Consider the following 21,780-nt stretch of genomic DNA (forward strand, 5'->3'; position numbering starts at 1 on the left):
GATACAAGGAAACTTAAACTTGGGAAGTTTAAGTGATTCCCCCAAGGGAATTGCTTGTTACCAGATTGCTGGTAACAAATTGCACCCAGGTCTTCTAACTCCAGAATTTATGCCCTTGACAATTATACCATAATGTCTCTTGCATAATGCAGAGAGAGACCTAGAACTTTTCCTCATGGATTCATAAACATCATATAGCAATTTAAATGACAGCCATTATCAGATTTTAAAATTAAAATTGTGTCCCTGTCCGTGGAAAGTTGCCTTGACTTTTATGTTCAGGAATGCGTTATTTAGTCAGCTTTTCATGGTGGCTTTTAGTTTCATCTGTAGATTATGAGGCAAAAAAATCACAACTATATGTCAGAACAATTTTGTTATTATGTATAAAAGCCACAAAGCGATTTGTAAAGAAGTGAAATTATGGTTCCCTTGGCAGACTTAACTTGGGTATTTTACACCATATATATTAAAACATAAATTTCTCATCACTTACCATCATGGAAAATGCCAGGAATGCACAAAGAAGGCTGTCTTCAGTTGCTGTAGGAACCATTTGCTCTTTAAAATTTTAAGTGGTTAAAATCCCATCCATTATTGTTTTAGTCAGTTAAATATCCATATATATGATGTAATACTGAACATTCAGACTTAAACCACTGAAAGCCTTTGAGGCATATACTATGCATTTTAACTTAAAATGATTTCAGATTACTGTAATTTAAAGGTAAAGATTTATTTTATATTGATGAAACAGTATTACATGTCTAGGGAGATTCTGGGAGAAATTAATAGCTTTTGCTTTGTGATATTATCTAACTCAGTCAAAGAAGATGTAAGGCACTGATGCTTCATCTAGGATGCAGGGAGAAAAGCTAGAGCAGCAAGTGGATTTTCTCAGCTACAGTAATCTTACATTTTCTGATCCAGGATTTGAAATTGTCATTGGAAAATTGTGGGTCAGTATGATTCACTCTGACGGCAGAAGAGCTAGGCATCAGCTACTGACCTTTAGGACTGCTTGCTTTGGACCCAAGAACCATAAATCCTGTGAAAGCATTTGCTCTGTTTCTTTTCTTATGTTCTTTAAAAAGTTCATTTCTCTTACTTCTCAGTGTCAGAGGCTGTACTATTAGAAGGGAGACAGAGATGGCCCCTGCTCCAGAATTTCTATGCTTGAGGCTTGAGAACACAGACTCTTTATCTCTTCTGTGTCATTTTTGTAATACATGTTTCCGAGTGAAGGTTTTGGGGAGTGTGGATGCTGTTAGGGTCTCTAACATTTTCCTCCTCTGTTTCATTTTCCTGGAAAGTGAGGAAAGCATGGAAAAAAGCTTAGCAAGAATGTTTTATGCGTCTTCATTGATGGTTCTGAAAGTCCTAGGCACTTTCCAATCTGTGAATCTGGAATTATATACTAGGAAAAGAGTTTACTTAGGTCCTTCCCAGGGATGAAAAGAAAATTTGACAAGTTCTGATGAGTTTTAATTTCGGAATGTAAAGACCTCATAAGTAGAATGGAGAACAAATCACCGTACTTCTGCTGGTGTGACACAGTTTGAAGTGAAGCTGTAGTCATCTCTCGGGGCGGTTGCAAAAGAGAATGATCTTTGAAATTCTGACACAGACCATTATTCTCTTTTACATCTCTCCTACTTATAAAAATATCACCCTTTTTTCTTCTTTAGTCAAAGGAAAGAGAAGTCTGTTGCCAAGAGTAATAACAATTACTTTTGTCTCTGTTTTAAGAACTGATGTCCACTGAACAGAAAGGACAAGTGGTAAATTAAGGGAGTTTCTATTTATTCTTAAAGATTTGAAATTTTTATCTCATGCTGGCTATGTGCTAGGTTAGGTAATTCTTGCTGCAGACGAAGGTGGCTGCCACATGCATGGGCTTCCCTGAGACTAATCCATGTGCTCTTCCATTCTGGTGGTATCTTTACCACCATACAGGACATGAGTCATTTTCAGGAAGTGAATGACACCTACATGGTTCCCCTTCAATATAGCATAGGAATTGTTGATGAAAGAAGTAGCAGAAGGAAACTTTCTGTAAAGCAAGAAGGAAGTTTTTATTGATCAAGAGCAGCGTGTTTATGGAGCAGCAACAGCTGGGGGTTCTTCTCAGAAAATGTGAAAGTGGCTTATATGGATGTTTAAGAAAGGGTTCGGTGAGGGGCTGCATGGGTTAATCAGGGCAAAGCATCCTTGGGCAATGATCAGTTAATCAGCAAACCTCGAGAACAGGAGGTCTGTGCAAGAGCTAGGGTATCTGGTGACTGCCAGCAGACTCTGTACCAGACCTTGACTTCTTGGCTGCAGTTTTCTTTCTTCAAAAGGGCTAAGGCCATTGTCACCACCATAGAGAGTGAATGGTATGTCAACTGAGCTCTGTGGGCTCCTTCCTCCTCTTCATAATCCCCTGGATAAAGTGGTGGCTTCAAGCAAATCAAGGTGGTTGATGTTGTCATTGTTCATTCTACTTTCACATTGCTCATTCTACCTGTAAGGCAAAAGCAAAACCATCTGCTTTCCTGGGAAAATACTCACAGTCCTTCAAAAATACAAAATTGAAAGCTCGTCTTGAATTGTTCCTTTGAAGAAAACATTCTATTTTACATTTATTATAGAGATTGTCATTATTTACAGAGGTGGAGAGAATAACGTAATGAACTTAATGAACCTACCACCCCGCTTCAACAATTAACAATCATGGCCAGCCATTTCATCTAGAATCCCACCAGCATCTCCTCTGATGTTTTTGAAGCAGTCCCAATCATTAACTTGTAAATGTTTCGGTATATTTCTCTAAAGCACTCTTTCAATAAAGGGCCAGATAGTAAATATTTTAGGCTTTGTGAGCCAGTGTCAGTTACTGTTGTAGCCTGAAAGCAGTCAGAGATGACACGCAAATGAGTGAGCATTGCTGTGTCCCAATCAAACCTTATTTATGAACACTGAAATTCAAATTTTATGTAACTTTCATTATCTCAAAATATTACTCTTCTTTTGATTTTTCTGACTGTTGAAAGATGTAAAAAACATTCTTGGCTTATGAGCTGTAAACCTAGGGGCAGCAGGCGGGATTTGGACACCAGAGAGCGGTTTGCCAACTCCAGCACTAGAATTCAAAGAGCCCTTAAGAAAAAAAGCAACATAACTAGCACTAGAAAAATATATAATCAGTGCTCATATTGCCTGGACTCTCTTATATCTTTTCTTTTCTGCACTTTGCTTGAATTGGGATTGAAAAAAAGTTCAGACTTCGCAAGTGGATGAGTCTTTTGTATCTTTAAATTCTCCATCCAAGGGTGGTTGTAATTGTTCAAACTGTTTGTCCTTAGTTTCCCATGTTTTGGGTTTTGTTGTTGCCTTCCTGCAGTGCCATTTAATATGTTCTTCTGACTATGTGTTTCTTGCAAATTGTGTCTCTTTTTATGATATTAGCCACTGGTGACATAGCCTAGATTCATTAGTTCATTAGGGTCTGCAGAAGGGTGCTATTCCAGCCCTGCCAGCCCTTCTGGCTTTCGTAGCTGGACTACATCTATAAAGAAAGGCTCTCCTGTATCAATTATTTGGTTGCCCTGGTGTGTATAACTCATTAATGGAAGATGGTATAAATGCTCGATCCATTTCCTTTTTTTTAAGCAAGTTTTCAAAATAACAAGTTTCACCAGCATCATCTAGAAGAGGCCAATCTGGTTGTTAAATTATTGTTATTTCATCATCATCATCGACTCGTGAATTTAAACACCTTTGGTATGTTTAAGTCCACGACACTTCTTATGTTCATTGCTGCTCACACTTTCTGTTCCTGGACCCTGAGGTTTACTTGGGCTGTGTCTCCCTTCTTGTGTCCTCGCTGATGGCTCTTTAGTGTGACAACATGATCCTGCCTTATATTTTCCATTTCCTGTTTTAGACTTGGAGTTAGCCATGTCCTCAGGGAACCCTGGTTCCTTTTCAGCAGGAAATGATAATTAGAAATTATAGTCTGAGCATTAGTTGCACTCATTGCTACTAGCTTATTATTTCTGGATCTTTCCATGGGATGGAACTAAGATATATATGCATGTGTGCATAGCACACATTTAAAGATGACACATGTCTTGTGTTCATAGTGTTAATTCCAATTCAAATTCAAGACTGCAGGGTTCTTGACGTCCTTTTATCTTGCATCTTTAGCCTTCAGCCATGCTATGAGAGAGTTGTATGTGTTATGGCCTACTGAATGGGGAAAAAAAGCAATGTTTTTGTCGGCCCCATTTATGACTGATTAGTCTTGTCTTTTCAATTCAACTGATAACAGTCACCACCCTCTCCAGTGCCATAATTACAGTTTTGAAGCCAACGGGATTGACTGTGTGCTAGCCTTGAAACCCACCCCTTTACACTAACAGGAAATGTCATTCAGTGATGTGGCTGGGCTAATCCAGTCAACAACTGAGTATTTGATTTTAAGAAAAAGAACTTCTAATTTCGCTGGCATCTCTACTGCATTTATTAGCTATAACCTATATTGTTTAAATGAGCATCTAAAACATTTTTAAAAGAGCGAGTAATGTCATATTGACTGAGAAACAACAAAAGAAGCTGCAATGCAATAAAAGTATTTATTTGGTGTCTTAGAATTGCCATTCCGGGAACACAGATTCAAGTAGCGACCTAAACTGTGCTCCCAGTTTGTGTAGTTAGGCCAGGATATTTAAGGGGTATAAAAACAGAAGAGGAAGGAGTTGGAATTAAGTTGTTTCCATGGAGATGTGACCCAGCCAATTGGGGGTGAGACATTTGATTAAGGTGGGTCTTAATCTGCCTGCCAGAGTCCTGTAAGAGGGATCCATGGTGGAAAAAGTTCAGAGCCTACACAGATAGAGAGATTTGGAGATGCAGAAAGAAAACATCCCTGGGGAAGCTATTTGAAACTAGAAGCCAGAGGACCAGAGGATGCCAACCAAGTGCCTTCCAAGATGACAGAGGTGTTCCGGTTATAATTAACCTTTCTTGAGTTAAGGTCTCTTTCCCTGGATGCCTTTGCTTGGACTTTTTTATGACCTTTGAACTGTAAACTTGTAACTTAATAAATCCCCTTTATAAAAGCCAACCCATTTCTGGGATATTGCATTCCGGAAGCTGTAGCAAATTAAAACATAAGATAATTGCGAATTTCTGGTACTAGTACCTCACATTGATGAACATTTGGGTTATCTTGATTATAGTTTAGAACTTCAAAGGTTAGCACTATCTTAATTTTTATTTAAAACAAAACGATGGGCTGTAGAAAGCAACTTTATTGAGGTAAGCAATTGCTATTGGATTTAGATTACATAAGATGTTTTAGACAAAATTACACCAGGCCCTGCTGACATTATCAGTGATCCCAGTGGTGCAAATTTCAATCATTATCTCACAAATGAGCATATTTGAAAGAGGAATAATGCAGATTATTTTCCCTATTGAGCAGATGAAAGTACAGTTTAATCCCCAACCGGGTTGGCTCAAGAAGGGTGAATGGCCCCTCTCAGGCCTGAGCCTGTGCATTTAGAACTCCTCCAAGATGCCTGAGATTGATTAATTTCATCCAAGTGCTGCTAACTTTTCATATCTCAATTTCTTTCAATCATTGCTCTGGTTATTTTGACACTATTTTTCTGAAGATTTAATATGTATCTTTTTGCTGGTAAATTACTGCTCATTTAGAAGTCCTAGAGTGAGTGCATTGCATAAAGAAGGTTGCAAGTCTAATTTAAATAACTATCGGTACTTCTTTTTCTACCTTGCTTAAATTGAAATATGTTCCCATATGAAGATACCGTTGATTTTCTAAAGAGCTGTACTTAACCCTCTAAGATCATTTCATCTCGGGTGTCACCATTTTAGTTGTTCCTTTGAGTTAACCAAAGATGGGTCAGCGATTTCTTTAACACCCCTGGTCATTCTGTTCCCAGGCATAGCATCCAGGATAAGGGTTTTTTTTGTTTGTTCCCAGTAAACATTTCCTAGGCTCTCTCTCATTAAGAACTCTAATATTCTAAAGAACAATCTGAATGCTCATCCTTGACTATTTATCACTGTCTCTCTATAATTCTATTAAGAATATAAAGCTCCCATCCTTGGCAAGGCTGCCTCTTTCTAACTCTGTAAAAATTGAGAGGAAACTGGCTGATAAATTTGCCATCTCTATCCAACGTACATTCTCATTGCTTTTTTCTGCTTTGGTAACAAAAAGGTCCTCTGTAGGCTGCTACTGTCCAATAGCCCCATGAGCTGCTGAGGACGTTGCTATCTCAAGATAGCCCTGTCAAGGTGGAAAGGAACTCACAGAGCTCTCCTGCACTAACCTGGGTCAGAGAGGACAGGCCAGCCACTACTCCCTGGGTTTCTCAATTTCATAGGACCTGGGAAAGGGAATCTAAGAATCAAAAAGCATCTAAAATGTAGCTTGTTTAGTCACCCCTTCAATGCTTATATCCCTTTTACCGTCACCACTGAGCCAGCCTCTGATGTGCCAGGCAGGGTTTTTGGGGTGGAGATACAGGAGTGAGAAGTCTGGTGAGGACCCCTGCCCTGTGGAGCTTGTATTTCTAGTAGGAGGAGTTAGCCTGGAAGGAGGCGAGGGGGTTAGCCAGGTGGACGCTGGGGAAGGGAGAATGCAGAGGCCCCTAGGGAGGAGCATGCTATTGAGGTAAAGGAGCAACAAGTTGCTCAGGGTGGCTGGGGCTGAGCCAGCGAGCAGTGACCCTGGCCCCTGATGGGGACTGGAGGACGATTGTGTGTGGGTGGAAGGAGGAGTTGTGTGTGTTCCGGGAAATCATTCTAATATCTTGGCCTTTATTCCCAAATCTCAAAAGGTAAAGTATTCCATATCTAATTTGATAGCCAAAACTACCCTTTTTTTGAAATTCACTAGACAGCAAAAGTTAACCTGAATGGATAGAATATAATTATGATGTATATTTTTCCTCCTTAGAGTCAATCTCCACAATCTTTTGTGTCTGATTATGGGGTGCTGTCCCAGACTCTCCTAGGGATTCCATATGAAATATGTTATTCATACCTCTTTAAAACCGAAAAGAAAAGTCACCTGAATACAAAACCACATTTTATTGCAAGAGTTCAGATAAGGGACAGGGATTAGAACTGGAGCCCCATGACCTGATGCTCAAACCTGGTTCCTATTTCACATGCTCATCCTTTAATACTGGAAGGTGGTTGGCTTCTCCTTCTTGAGTCTACTGTTCCCTGCCTCTTAGCAGCTCTTCCTGTGCCTTGACCATGTAGAAGATGAGTTTCTTGAGCACCCTGCCCACTTGCCCCTGAACAAACCCACCTTACGTCCATTCCTCCCAAAGCAGGATGTCCATGTAGAAGGCTGTCTGGTGGTGTCTCCCAGCATGGGTGTGAGGGTGTGTGAGTGTGAGGGGTGAAACCACCTTTCCAGACACTTTATGTCTACTAACACAACTGGAAAGTGAGATCTGTCTCCACACTCATGGCATGCCTTTTAGTGATGCAGGTCTCCTCAGCCTCATCTCCTGCTGTCAACTGGTCAAGACTGAATTTACGAGGATGAACAAGATTGACATTTATTTGATTGACGTTCATTTTGCTAGATTCAACTGTGTAGGTGTCCTTTTCTATCCCATTATTTTTCATTCATTACCAGCTGTACATTTGACAAGTGCGTCTTAGGTGACTTCACCTCATTAATAGATGTTGGAGGAGTCAGAAAGGAGGAGATAGCCTTGTGCCAAGCCACTGGAACGTACTTCGATGTGAATGCCAGCAAGCAACCCTGAACTCTGATCAATCACACTTTTCCAGTCCCCCTGGTTTTCCCACATTGACCCCAGAGATACTATAGGTGTTGTTGCTGATGCCATAGAAAATGAAATGAGTCTGTCTCATTTCCTACTTGCCCAAAAAATATGATTTGATACTTACAAAGTGGTTAATGAGATCTGTCACTCCTTCCTCTATTCCTCCTTCTCCTCTTCCCTTTCCTCTTCCTCCTTCTCCTCTTCCTCACCTCCATGCTTCTTCTCTATTTCTTCTTCTTCGTCATCTTCTCTCTCTCTCTCTCTCATACACACACACACAGTACTTTGAGAACATTACCTCGTTTCTCCTTCCACAGCCCAGATATGGATTGCTCCTTTATTCATACTGTCTGATAATTGTGTTAATGTAGACCCTAAAATTACTTTGGACCTGATAAATTTTCCAACATTAAAAAAGCAAGAGGAATATTAATTTCTAAATGTCAGAACTTCAAAGGAAAATTTAAGGAGGGGATGTTTTCCATTTTTGTGTTTCTCCTTGTGTTCAGGAGTTGAGCTGCCATCTATTCTGAGCCTCTCCCTGTCTTGGTCTTACTTTGATAGCTTCCTTTGCTACCTTTCTCCCAAGTTTTCTCCATTCCTTTTGTCTTTTCTGTCTTTACATTGTCACTTTCCCCTTTTCTATTTTATATATCTTGATTTTTATTTGTTCCTCTTTCTTCCTTTCATTTTTTCAGCCTTCTCATCTTTCTCTCCTTTGTTCTGTCTGCTTCATGTTTTCTTCCCATTTTTTTCTTGGGTTATTTCATTCATTTTAAATGAGACCACAATAATTTCTTGTCTTTAGGCTGCTATTTTTGCTTGCATTTTCAAAGTGCAATTTTCTACTTGTATGAAATTGCTGATGATACCATAAACTGAAATGATATGCACAAATCTAAGTATTCTTAAAGATATTTTTAAAATGCCTTGCACCCCTAATTCTAAGTATAAATTTCAATGATACCACATGCTCTCCAGTTAAATTATCTTAAACACACTGAATCTTTCTTAATTTGATTGTTATATTCCTTTTTATTTTAAAATCCACTTATAATTATAAAATGTGTGAATTTCAAGGAATATCTTTGTCTTGTGGAGAGAGGTCAGTGCAGACTGCATCTCAGTAAATAAGAGGGTATTTATCATTCTTGAAAATATGAAAAATATAGCATTCTTTGAAATTTTAATATAAAAATATTATCTAGTAAGAAAATAACTGGATTTGTTCTGTAACATCCATGGGGTCTCCCCTCCAAAAATATAAATATTATTCCTAATATTCTATTTTTTACTCAAGATAAGCTGAGTTTTTTTTCCTCTCTCTTATCTACTGGATTTGAAATATTAGTGTAAAGAGCTCAACGATTTAGGCCAATCCTTTGTTCTGAGCTTGGTGTGTTTGTCATATTCAAAAGGAATTGGAAAGTATTTGACTTTAGGAGCCATATGAACTCAAAAAACAGAGTTCTCATAAGTAGATACTAATTCTCTGGGTATTTTTTTAGTCATTCACCAAAAATACTTGAAAATTGCATTCCCTTTGACTTTATATTTTATTTTTTAGAGTTTATTCCCAGGAAATGCACTATTCTGACATAATTTTTAAAAGTATTTTATTGTAAACAACAAACAAACATACAAACATTCTTGACTTAGAAACATTCTATACATGGTACACAGTCAATGGCTCACAATATCATCACATAGTTATGTTTTCATCACCATAATCTGTTTTTTGAACATTTGCATCTCTCCAGCAAAAGAAATAAAAAAGAAAAAACTCATATATGCAATACGCCTTACCCCCCTCTCAATGACCACTAATATTTCAATCTACTCAATTTATTTTAACCTTTGTTCCTCCATTATTTGTTTATTTTTTATCCATATGGTTTACTCATCTGTCCATACCATAGATAAAAGGAGCATCAGACACAGGTTTTCATAATCACACAGTCACATTGCAAAAGCTATATCATTATACATTCACCTTCAAGAAACGTGGCTACTGGAACACAGCTCTGCGTTTTCAGGCACTTCTCTCTAGCCTAATATACCATAAACTAAAAAGGGGATATCTATATAATGCATAAGAATAACCTCAAGGATAACCTCTCGATTCTGTTTGGAATCTCTCAGCCACTGACACTTTATTTTGTCTCATTTCACTCTTCCTCTTTGTGGTCAAGAAGGTTTTCTCAATCCCTTGATGCTGAGTCCCAGTTCATTCTAGGATTTCTGTCTCATGTTGCCAGGGAGGTTTACACCCCTGGGAGTCATGTCCCACGAAGACAGGGGGAGGGCAGTGAATTTGCTTGCCGTGTCAGCTGAGAGAGAGGCCACATCTGAGCCACAAAAGAGGTTCTTTGGGGGTGACTTTAGGCCTAATGTTTTTAACTTTTTTTATTGTATAATATAACACATATACAAAGCAAAGAAAGAAACAAGCAATAGTTTTCAAAGCACTTTTCAAATCATGGACTACCATATGATCCTCTCAAATTTTTTCCTTCTAGCTGCTCCAGAATATAGGAGACTAGAAGGAATAAATATTTTTATCATCGCAGTTGACTTTTTTTTCCTTTTCTTGTGAAAAAATAACATATATACAAAAAAGCAATACATTTCAAAACACTGCACAACAATTAGTTGTAGAACATATTTCAGAGTTTGGTATGGATTACAATTCTACAATTTTAGCTTTTTACTTCTAGCTGCTCTAAGATTCTGGAGATCAAAAGAAATATCAGTTTAATGAGTCAGCTATCATGTTGGTTGTTAAACCCTACCTTCTCTGTATAACTCCACCATCACCTTTGATCTTTCTAACCCACTCTTTAGGGGTGTTTGGGATATGGCCATTCTAACTTTTTCATGTTGGAAGCATCTGTCAATAATATGGGGTAGGGAGATGGAGCTAGCTGATGTTCTGCAGAGGCTGGACCCTCTAGGTTTCAGGACTTATCTGGACCAGGGACCCATCTGGACGTTGTAGGTTTCTAGAAAGTGACCCTAGTGCATGGAACCTTTGTAGAATCTTATATATTGCCTAGGTGTTCTTTCAGAGTGGCTGGAGGGCGGGCCACGGTGGCTCAGCAAGTAAGAATGCTTGCCTGCCAAGCCCGAGGACCCGGGTTCAATTCCCGGTGCCTGCCCATGTGAGAAAAAAAAAAGAAAGAGTGGCTGGAATGGTTTTGTTTGAGGTTTTGCAAATTATGATAGGTAGCAATGTCTAACTGAAGCTTGCGTAAGAATGACCTCCAGTGCAGCCTCTTGACTCTATTTGAACTGTCTCAGCCACTGATACCTTATTAATTACACTTCTTTTCCCCATTTTGGTCAGGATTGGGTCATTGATCCCATGGTGCCAAGTCCAGACTCATCACTCAGGCGCCCAGAGAAACTTTCACTCCTGGATGTCATGTCTCACATGAGGTGGAGGGGTGGGGGAGCAATGATTTCACTTGCAAATTGGGCTTAGAGAGAGTGTAGCAACTTGGCTTCATTTTATCTCTCACTGAGGCCTAATTTCTTTTTCAGTTACTTTGTTATTATATATAGCTATGCAAACTTCTAGGGCTACAACACTCCATTTCTGGGTCTTAGATGTCACAGAGTTACTCAAAGTTCCAGGGAAATGCCACCTGATACACATATAGCTCAGCGTCTCAGAATCTAGAAATACACTTAAAACTTCAGACTAAGTTGTAGCTGCTCTAAGGGCCTACAATCTAGGCTCCAGTTTTCTTATAAGTTTTTTCTGAGAGCGACGTTAGCATATTAGTTCTTTCATTTCTGGCTTATGCATAACGCATTGTCCCCAATGTTTATTCACTTCATTGTGTGCCTCTTGACATCCTTCCTTTTTTGTAGCCACACCCCATTCCATCATATGAATGTGTCACAGTTTGCCATTATGCTTCTCAGTCATTGCATCCTTTGACTCCCTCCATCTATTAGGCATTATGGATAATGTCCAAAATAAACAAACCATGTCTTAGACTGTCCTTTTCATTTCATATCATTTTTTTAACTTTTTAATTTTATAATATAGGATATATACAGCACAAAGAAAGAAAAAAAGCAATAGTTTTCCAAGCACTCTTCAACAAGTAGTTACAGGACAGACTCCAGAATTTGTACTCTGACATAATTTTTAATAGTGAAAAATGTAAGTAATCGAAATGTGTAGCAATAGAGAAACATTTACATAAATAATGGTTATATCCATAAAGTGGGAATCATCAATAAAGCATGTCTCTGAAAATATTTAATGTTATGAAGAATTCCACAGATAATAAACAAAGATATAAAGACATTTATGTATGACCTTGAGCCTTATATGAACATATATTGTATATATACATAAACACATTGGACTACCTATTTCAAATTTTATTTGAATTAAAATAATGTATAATGTAGAAAATAAATTAATGTATGCTAAAATATTTTTGATGGTTATCTCTAAGTGTTGGGATGATGCAGTTTTAAATAATATCCATCCTTTTTACTTCCTGTATTTTTTAAAAGCTTTTCTACAGTAAACACATGAATTGAAAAATCATTTATCCTTTCATTGTCCTTAAGGATGTACTTTGTGCAGGTCTTTATACCATGCTGCAGCATCAGTGGATCTTGAATTTCAAATACTGCTATAATGTCCTGCTCTCTGGCTGCTGTGGTTGCTCCTTCCCTCTTTTGGCTGAAAAAAAAAAAGCACCTTTCCATCTTGCTTTCCTATTCTATTCCCTCTTGGCCATATCATATCTGTTTTTTTTTCTCTCATTGCATTCTCCATCAGTTTACCAAGTGCATTTTACCTATTACTCATTGTAAGCAATTTAATCTGGACTCCTGTCTAAGTTTCAGAAGTCTTCCAGTGTAGGTGCAAATGTGAAAATGTTATGTAATTGAGCTGCAGTGGGGGTGGTGGCTTTTGGATATAGCTCATGCTGGAGCATAAAACCCCTAAAGATTTGCTTTGACAAATCAGTACGTGCAACTCCTGAGCCGTTTCAAAAGCCACAGACATTTTCAGTACACTGATGCTTGCTGTGTCAGGTTTCTCTGGCTGCAGTAGCAAAGTACCCCAAACTTAATGACTTTAAAAAGCAGAAATTTACAACAAAAGCACATTTATAATCTTACATTTTGGAAGTCAAAAGTTGTAAGATCAGTGTCAGCAAGTCTGCATTCCTTTTGGAGGCTCTTGGGGAGAATCTGTTTCTTGTTGCCTTTTCCAGCTTTGAAAGGCTGCCTGCATTCCTTGGCTCGCGGCTCCTTCCTCCATCTTCAAAGCCATCACTCCAACTTTTGCTTCCATCAAAATACCTCTTCCTCCTGCTCTGACCCTCCTGTCCCCCTCCGAAAAGGATGCTTGTGATTACATTGAACCACCTGGATAATCCAACATAACCTTCCCATTTCAGGATCCTTTTTGAATCATTACTACAAAATTCCTTTTGTCAAATAGGGTACCATAGTCACAGATGATGGCAACTAGGGCAGGGTGTCTTTGAGGGCCATGATTTTACTCAACAACCATGATGCATTTGGGTGACAGTATTGCTCTCCCTTGTAAATAAAGAATATTTGGTTATAGAGTTTGGGTTACAAATCTGTTCATTTAACAGACTTTTATCTTTCTGTTCTACCTATGGAATGTTTTTTTCCACTGAGACTGTGATTCCTGGAGTCAGCAAATATTTATTGAATTCCATTCATTGTGTGTGCAGGTACACAAAATAATTAAGATAGGATTCCTGGCCCTAAGTCCTTCTGGTCTGCCAAAGGAGAAAGAAGTTACTGCAATATAGGACACTTTTTGTTGATTTTGTTTCCTAAATATCTTTAGAATCCTTCCACTCTGTCATCATCCTTCTTTTTATCATTTGTTACTGCAATTTCTGCAAAAAGGAAGATTTCCCTTGCCATCAATCCATTACAGTAGTTATGGGTGTGTGCATATCACCTCTTTGCACAAACCCTCCCATTCCTTGGCATCCGGATCAATATAATCCTCCCCATGTCATAAGATAAGAACTGCTTGTCTTTATTAACCTCACCACCTGCCCTCCTGAGAAACCCTTCTGTCCTAGCTGTACAGAATAAATAATACTGCCCTTATAGTTCTGTGCTTTCTCTCAACTCTTGACTCTTGCAAAGCCCTTGCTCCTGACTGGTCCTCACTTCTCCTTCTTCACTGCCTGAGCATCTGCTATGCACCGTTGATGTCTGGGCTCCAGTAGTGCTTCCTGGAAAGCCTGGACCCCATTCTCCAGTGAGGTCTCCTTCCCATGTTCACACTGTTTTGCAGTTCACTGCCCTATGTTGCACTTACTGCTTAACAGGCTGCTTTTCCAACAAGAATGTAAATCCGTCTAGGTAAGGGATTGTTCTCTCACCTCTGTTCTCTCCTAGTGTATGATATATAAAAAATCTTCACCAAAAGCTGGTTGAAGAAATATTTGAATCCGTGTACCTGTGAATGACTTCATACACAACAGCCAGCCTGCAGATCACCAGCGAAACTTCTGGCTTAAATATTCCAGTATAGGTTCTAAGCCAAATGATTGCCAGTCAGCTACTTGGTTTATCCTTTCCATGTGCAATTTCTCAAAAAGAGGCTGAATCTACCACTCTGTGTGGCTAAGTATATGGAATTGAAAAAAATAAAAAAACCAAAACAACAAAACAGCTCATTCCTGAGAGTTCATGGGACTCATTAGAGCTGTGGAGAGTTGCTAGTTTGAGGCTATTTTATATAATACATCTGTGGCATGAAGACACAGCAATTCTGAAGTAATCCCTTTCAACATATATATAAATCTAAAAAGGAAGTTTTCTTAAATGTGTGTGCCCTCACTAAGCCTTGAATAGCTGTGAGGTGTCAATAAGTGCATACTTTAAAATTCTTTCTGAATAAACATCCTTTTGAGATAGGCTTATTCCATTAGAAAAAAAAATATTATAGGGTTGCCATAGAAGTACATTCTAACTGGCTTCATGCCGCAATGCAGTACATAAGTAAGTAAAAGCCCCTGAAGCCAATTTTTGGTGGTGGTTATTGTTAACAAGCAAAGCAAATACCAAATCTGTCTTTCTTTAGTGTCTCCTTTTTTTTCCTCAAACACCAGAGATGAGTGTTTTTTTTCAGTTTGAGAAAAAGGAAACATAATTTTATAAGGCAGTAAAGTCTAAGTAATGCAATTTAATTACTATGTATTTATTTGGGGGCATGGGGATGGGGTACTGAATGTATAAAATATAGAAGGGAACTTTTCTACTATTTAATTAATTAATTAGGCTAGATTTACTGTGTTTTCTTGTTTGTTTTATTTTTTTATAACCATTTATTCCCTGTCACATAGCATGCATGTGGGACTTCGTATTGTGATTTATGACTTTTGAAGCTATTAGTAAAGTTCTTTGGGGAGATAATATTAAAGATACTGTTGGTTAAACTCTTGTCCCCCCAGTGTCAGCCCCTGTGGAGGGAACTCTCCTTTCTTGGCCTGGGGAGGAGACAAGGAGGTAGGCTCTGAGCAGATAGCCCAGTCCCTTCTTGCCTGGAGGCCCACAGAAACCCTGCTCCCCATCCTGTGAGGTTTAAGGCAGCACCCCAACATTTGTGTGTTTCTGCATGGATTCTTCAAATTCTCAACATCACTGGAATGATTAGTACATTTCCTCTGCGTGGAGGAAGACAGTGAGACTCTACCAAGGTCTCTGAACGTTGGCGAACCTAACTTCCAAACTCACCGTTGGTTAGGACATACTGCCAAAGAAGATCAACGCTTAGGAGGTACTTTGCATACCAGAAATCACTGTATGCTACAGATGAATTGTATTGCTTTGTAGTCTAGCATGGCCTATGAATACACATTTTTTTTACTCTAGCTTGCAAATCTCTGAGTGCGCATTCACTGCCAACCTCTCCCAGTTCCATTGGCTCTCCTAACCTTTTCCAAAGCCTCCAGTTCTTTCTAATCATCTTGGGCTTCCTGTATTGTTCCCTCTGGCTATAATGCTCCTTCCCTCCTACCCTCCCCCTTTGCCTGCTTAACTCGACTTTACCATTCAGATCTCAGCTCGAAGGTCACTTCCTCAAGTGGCCTCCCATGGCTGCCATATCTAAACTTGGCCACACTGTGATTTCTGCTGGCCACCTGGTCTCTTCCATCAGGTCTTTGCTTGTGCTTCTGTATCCATTTCAAGCCTAAACTTCTAGCTAAACTGAAGCTCCACAAGCACAGCTTTTTTTAGTTCACCTTTGTGTGCCTGGGGCCCATCACAGTAATGGCACCTGGGTGGCTTCCCAAAAATGATGGCGGGGTGAAGAACTAGACATGGCGCCTGTCATCATTCATTAACCTTAAGGCTTTTGTCCATTGTTTTCTATTTAGTTCTTATAAATAACATTTTAAAGATAGCCTCTTTTGTGATAATTATATATTTTATATATATATTTATTAAAATTATAGAACAGAAAATTATAAACTTCTTTTTGGGTTTTAAACTATAGAAAAGATAGAGTAGACTTCTAAGTGAGCATTAAGTAAAAGGCTTACTTAATTTGGGGGGAAAACAAAAGACAAAGCCACCCCAATGGTGGAACCTGCTTTTTATGGTCTTGGGACTATGATGTGTGGAGAGAAACTTCTCTCTTGTTACATTTCAGTATCAATATTTATTAAGCATCTATTTCTGCCTGGTTTTCTTTATCAAGGAAAGAGGATAAAGCCTGGGCTTGTTTCCAGGCCTTCAGTTTGCTTTTTGATGGCTGGCCTAGTGCAGTATGGAATATTCTGATATCTAAATTATACTTTTTTAATGTTATTCTTGAAGAATTGTTTATTTGTTCATGTATAAAATGAGGTCAGAAATAGGGCAGTATGGGAGTTAATTTTGTTTCTTAGCCAAGCATAAAAAAATAAAACAATGTCTTATGAAAAAAAACAAATGTTGCTAGTTTGGGAGCAAGATAAAGTACTTTTCCATATGTGTATGTTTCTTCCTTTGTCCAGCTGATTAAACATAATTAATATCTTGAAGGGGCAAAAAAGCAAGACATTTCTGCAACTTAGTTTTGCATCCCTGAATCTTTAAACCGTTGACCGTAGCAGAATTTGTTTCCTTGCCAGCTGTTCTCATGAAAGAATTGCCTGTAGATGATAAACAATTGAACCAAGGTCTGCAGGAAAATAAGCATCTGTGATATTCTGTTGGGCATCTTAATGTTTTGATATGACAACTGATATGGTTTCTTTTTGTTGCCTCCCCACCCCCATTTGTGCAGGGCATTGACGTACGAGACGCTCCCTTGAAGGAAATAAAGGTGACCAGCTCCCGGCGATTCATAGCTTCTTTTAATGTCGTGAATACGACAAAACGGGATGCCGGCAAGTACCGCTGCATGATCCGCACCGAAGGAGGTGTTGGAATATCAAACTATGCCGAGTTGGTAGTTAAAGGTATTTAATGCATTTTTATACCCCAAAATAGCCTATTAAAATAGACACGGGTCAGACTGTTAATTCACTATTTATTTAACAGCTCAGACATATCCTTGTCTGTTTCTGAATAGCATTTTGATGACAAGCTTATATTAATAGATTGCATTTTACGTACGCATTTTACACATGAGCAATATTTTTGAAAAATGTGTTTTGTTTATGTTGGTCTGGTGGTGCAGGGAGAAGTGAATATACTCTTGGCCATATACAGAGATGATGCCATATGCATTTTTTTTTTTTTTAAGGAATGAATTTGTGTTTTTTTACTGATAGGAAATCACTTAAAATGCAAATATTCACGAGACAGGGTGTTTATGATAGCAGAGCGGTTAATAAAGTGAAGCAGCATCAGTATAAAAATGCTCAGTCATATCACACAGGCCATATTGATAATACAGTGTCAGCATTCATAATGCTCCAGTTAGGTGCTATTGCTGTATTTTGCAAGACTGAAAAATTGGGTCATTATATTCAGGAAGGTGGGGGAATGGGAAGAAAAAAAAAAGTGAGGGCACATAAATTTCCTCTAGCTGGTTTAATATATATGTTTTGTGGGCCAAGGAGTTTATAGCATTAAGCAACTATGGTAATTTTGGGTCTTAGACTGAATAATTTGCTCCTTTAGATGTACCATGAGACATTTTTAGACAACTTGTGGCAAGGCGTTGCTATTTCTTCCTAGGAGAACAGAATGAGGCTTGTTTCTTTTTTTTTTTAACAATCTTTCCGCTGCCATTTGTTAAATATGAAACATAAAATTGACCTCTTTGGATAAGCTATTACTGTATTTTCTTCCATCAGCAAATTTCTCTGTGCAGCGGTATTAAGAGACTGACTGCCTGGGTTCAAACTTTTTGGAAAGTTTGTCCAAAATTTAAATATTGGCTTGTTCTTGTGCTGATTTTCCCAGTAAACCAAAGATGATTTTGGATTTCTGTCCAGCTACATACACTCTTTGTACTGCTGGTGCTTCGGCACCCTCACGTCGAAAATGATTCTTTTAGGAATCATTCAGAACAGTGCAGGTGTTAAGATTAGGGCATATGGTGGGGGTGAGGATAATGACAGAAAAGGGCTTACTCTGGTACTGAACATCAGTGGTCTTCATTTGGGAATGCATCCCAGAGCTGCCTTTCCAGATTTGAAGAAATATAAACCCCTGCCCACCTCAGCTGTCCTCCCTCACTCCACCACTCACCTCCAGAATCAGGACCTCAGGGACGTGACCTCTGAGATACTTAGGGGTGATTTGGGTTTTTGCTTCTGTTGTGAAGTCCCTGCTGCCGACGCTACCCACACCAGGCTTGGGAAAGGAGATGTTTAGCAGTGAGCCTTCCTGTAGGATTATTAGTGGGAAGTAAATAACTACCGTTCAGAAGAAAGAAGCACACCTCATAAGCTACTTAAAAGATATATTTTGTCACATCAGATTCTTAAAGGTTTGGGTTGAGTGAAATTTTAGCTGGCTTGTCTGGCTAACATCTGAGTTTAGGTTTAATATCTAGTGCAGAACTAAAAGTTGTTCATAAACCTATCCATCCCCCTCCCCAGCCCCCCACCCCGCGGAAAGCTCTCTGGGTAGGAAAGAGTCACTATTTAGAAAACAGAGGCCAGTTCACCATCAGGACTGGAGAGCATCCCAGCTGTTCCTGCAGCCGAGTCCAGCTATTATTATCACTATTAATTTTCATCTTGGTTCAGGTCTTCGCGATTGTTTCCTCTTTACTGATTTATATTTGTATGGTGCTTCCCGTTACTAGCCAGTGCCCATGTTATTGCTTCTTGAGCGGAACCATACAAATCTAGTAGCTTTTCTAAACATTGCCCCTGTGGAAATCTAATTTGTTTGGAGTTACAAGTAAATCATACCTTGCTAGTCTATCAGAATAAACATAAACCCAAAGAATGAATGGACAATCATTCAACGGTGTCTGGGCTCATTGTGATAAAAACGGCCAGGCACCTCTTTCCGCCTCTCACACTGCCACAGCTAGTGACAGTCTGCAAATGCACATGGCTCATAGAAATTTGACTTTTTCTCCATTTATAAATGTATAGCTATTTTTGTACAGATTTTATTTTAAAATGAAATATCACTGGATTCCAGTAGTTTAGTAAAGTGTTGTCTTGGGAAAATTACTTTTAAAATAGAATGATATTTTCAGACTGCCCACATAAATGTAACATTTCATTTTTATGCCCAGTCATATATATATAAGCATTTATGCTAACGTTTTACAGTTGGGGAAACAAAGGGCATGGAACGAATCGCTTTTTTATGGCCACACCCTGATTTGGAGCCGGTCCCACAAATGAAACCCAAATCGCTTAGTTAACTACCACTCTCACCTTTATTCATGTCACCCACTGTTTTGGGTAGCCAAGGGCGTAAATATATTTCATATAATCTCCACATGTAGGTTTGGGAGTGTATGCTATATAATTAAAATTTTTTTATATATATATATGGCATTTGCATGTATATTTCAAATTAGACAAATGTATTTGGATATAAATTCTTCCTCGATCGGCTTGATTTATAATTAATTATATTATGTCATTTCACTTATTTTCTTTCTTCCTTCTTCCCTCCCTTCCTATCTTTTGGAAAATTTGTCCAAAATTTAAATATTGGCTTATTCTTGTGCCAATTTTCCCAGTAAACCAAAGATGATTCTGAATGTCTGTCTTAGTTATTTCTACGTTCTAGTGGAATCTTTCATTTGTTTTAATATATTGGGTACTTTTCTTAATGGAGAATTAAAACATTCTCTAGATAAAAACTCTCTAGACAAAAAGAAAGCATTAAAGTCCTATCTATTTTAGAAGACTGGTAGGAATTTAGATGCATTGGTGTAATCACTAACATTGTGACTTGCCCTGTGTTGTATTTTGAATGGCAGCTCAACAAGCCTTGCTGGCATTTGCAACTCAAAAATAATTAACTAAAAAAAAAGTTAAATTAAATTAAATTTTAAAAAAAGTAATTATCTGCTCTCTGAACCTGGCTATGTAAATGCCTTCAGATAAAAGACCCATTTCAGCCCTTGGTTCAAGGAATCACCTAATGATATACATTGATGTTAAATCATTGTGCACTAAAGAAATGAAGAGCCAGCACAAAGTTTTCATTCATAAAGTATAAAAATAGTATTTTACTGAATTATAGTCCCCCAGTAATAGTGATGCTTTGAAGTTTTATTTGGACTCCAACCCCTGATGATATTTCCCCAACTATTTTCAAAAGGCATTATGACTTACTATCCCTTGAATACAAAAAAAAAAAAAAACAAAAAAAGAGCAAAGAGCCCTAAAACCCCAACAAAAGGAAATGACATGCAATTTCCTTAGTTTATGGGTCTAGACCTAAATAGTACTGGATGGCCTGAAATCCTGTTCAGAGCAGCGGAACTGCAATTGATTAGCCATGTCTGCTGTGGGAAAAAGACTGAGGAAGGAGCAGCATACAAGCCAGGGTTGGCCAGACATAGAATATAGAAGGCCTTATTTCCCCTGAGTTTATATGGGCTAAGTCAGGAGTTAAAAACAAAAACACATCAAAAAGACACAGAACACCTATGGGCACATCCTTGAAAAAAACTCACTACATATTACGTTTTCCTGAGATAGTCATTCTTAAGACACAAATATGTGGTCTTACAGTAATATCATTTCCTAAATTCATTCCCTAAATTCGTGCCATCTCAGTCACCTCCTTGTGGCATCCGGAGAGCCACTGGTGGGCAATAATGATTGAGCTGGAACACAACTTAAAATAAGATTGTGAGTCTCTCCTTTCTCAGACAATGAACTGGGAAAACAATCTCATGTAGGGTATTAAACAATGAGAGAGACTATATTGGATTGTAGAATATTTGCTTTTGATTTCCTAAGAGTTATCAAGCTGGACATATCTCGTTCTTTGCTTTGAAGCTTTTCTTTCTAGTCACTGCTTTGATAAGTCTTCATTTGTCCAAGCTGCTCTTGTCTCCTGTGGCTGACTGGGTCCCTGGTGATACCTGGGGGGAGAGTGAGTCATCTTAGAAATGCATTTATGATTAGATAAACTATAATTTCAGCTTTGTTTTTAAAGTGATGGTATCTTTGGGATATGAATAAAAGGGAACTGAAGTTAATGGTGTGGAGAACCAGTATCTTTGATGATTTTGAAGGCATTAGTAATGAGCATGTTGACAATAGGTTGTCTCCTAGAGCTTAAATACCACTTGAGAGAGCTTCCATGAGTTGCTTTTAGTGGGGGGAAAAATCCTTTGATGTCTTGTAGCTGTTTGAGAAAAAAAGAAAAAATGCTTTGCATCCTAAAACAAATTCAGGGCATACCTTTATTTTAACAAACTTAGGATTTTAAACCGGGTTTCTTCTACAACTTTTAGAAGTTGTGAAGACCTTTTTTGGTGTGCTTTTTCTTATTA

The 21,780-nt window shown here is 38.4% G+C and overlaps 1 protein-coding gene across 8 annotated transcripts in view; it reads left to right on the plus strand.

Annotated features, from left to right (window-relative positions):
- Positions 1-21,780, plus strand: part of PTPRM (protein tyrosine phosphatase receptor type M) — an 823,739-nt gene that overhangs the window by 389,836 nt on the left and 412,123 nt on the right. For all 8 annotated transcript variants that reach the window (XM_077135947.1, XM_077135946.1, XM_077135945.1 and 5 more), the window contains exon 6: positions 17,131-17,305. In XM_077135947.1, coding sequence (XP_076992062.1) covers positions 17,131-17,305 — 175 coding nt within the window. The remainder of the gene's footprint in view (positions 1-17,130; positions 17,306-21,780) is intronic.

Source organism: Tamandua tetradactyla, chromosome 18 (genome assembly GCF_023851605.1).
Source record: "Tamandua tetradactyla isolate mTamTet1 chromosome 18, mTamTet1.pri, whole genome shotgun sequence".
Classification (NCBI taxonomy): Eukaryota; Metazoa; Chordata; class Mammalia; order Pilosa; family Myrmecophagidae; genus Tamandua; species Tamandua tetradactyla.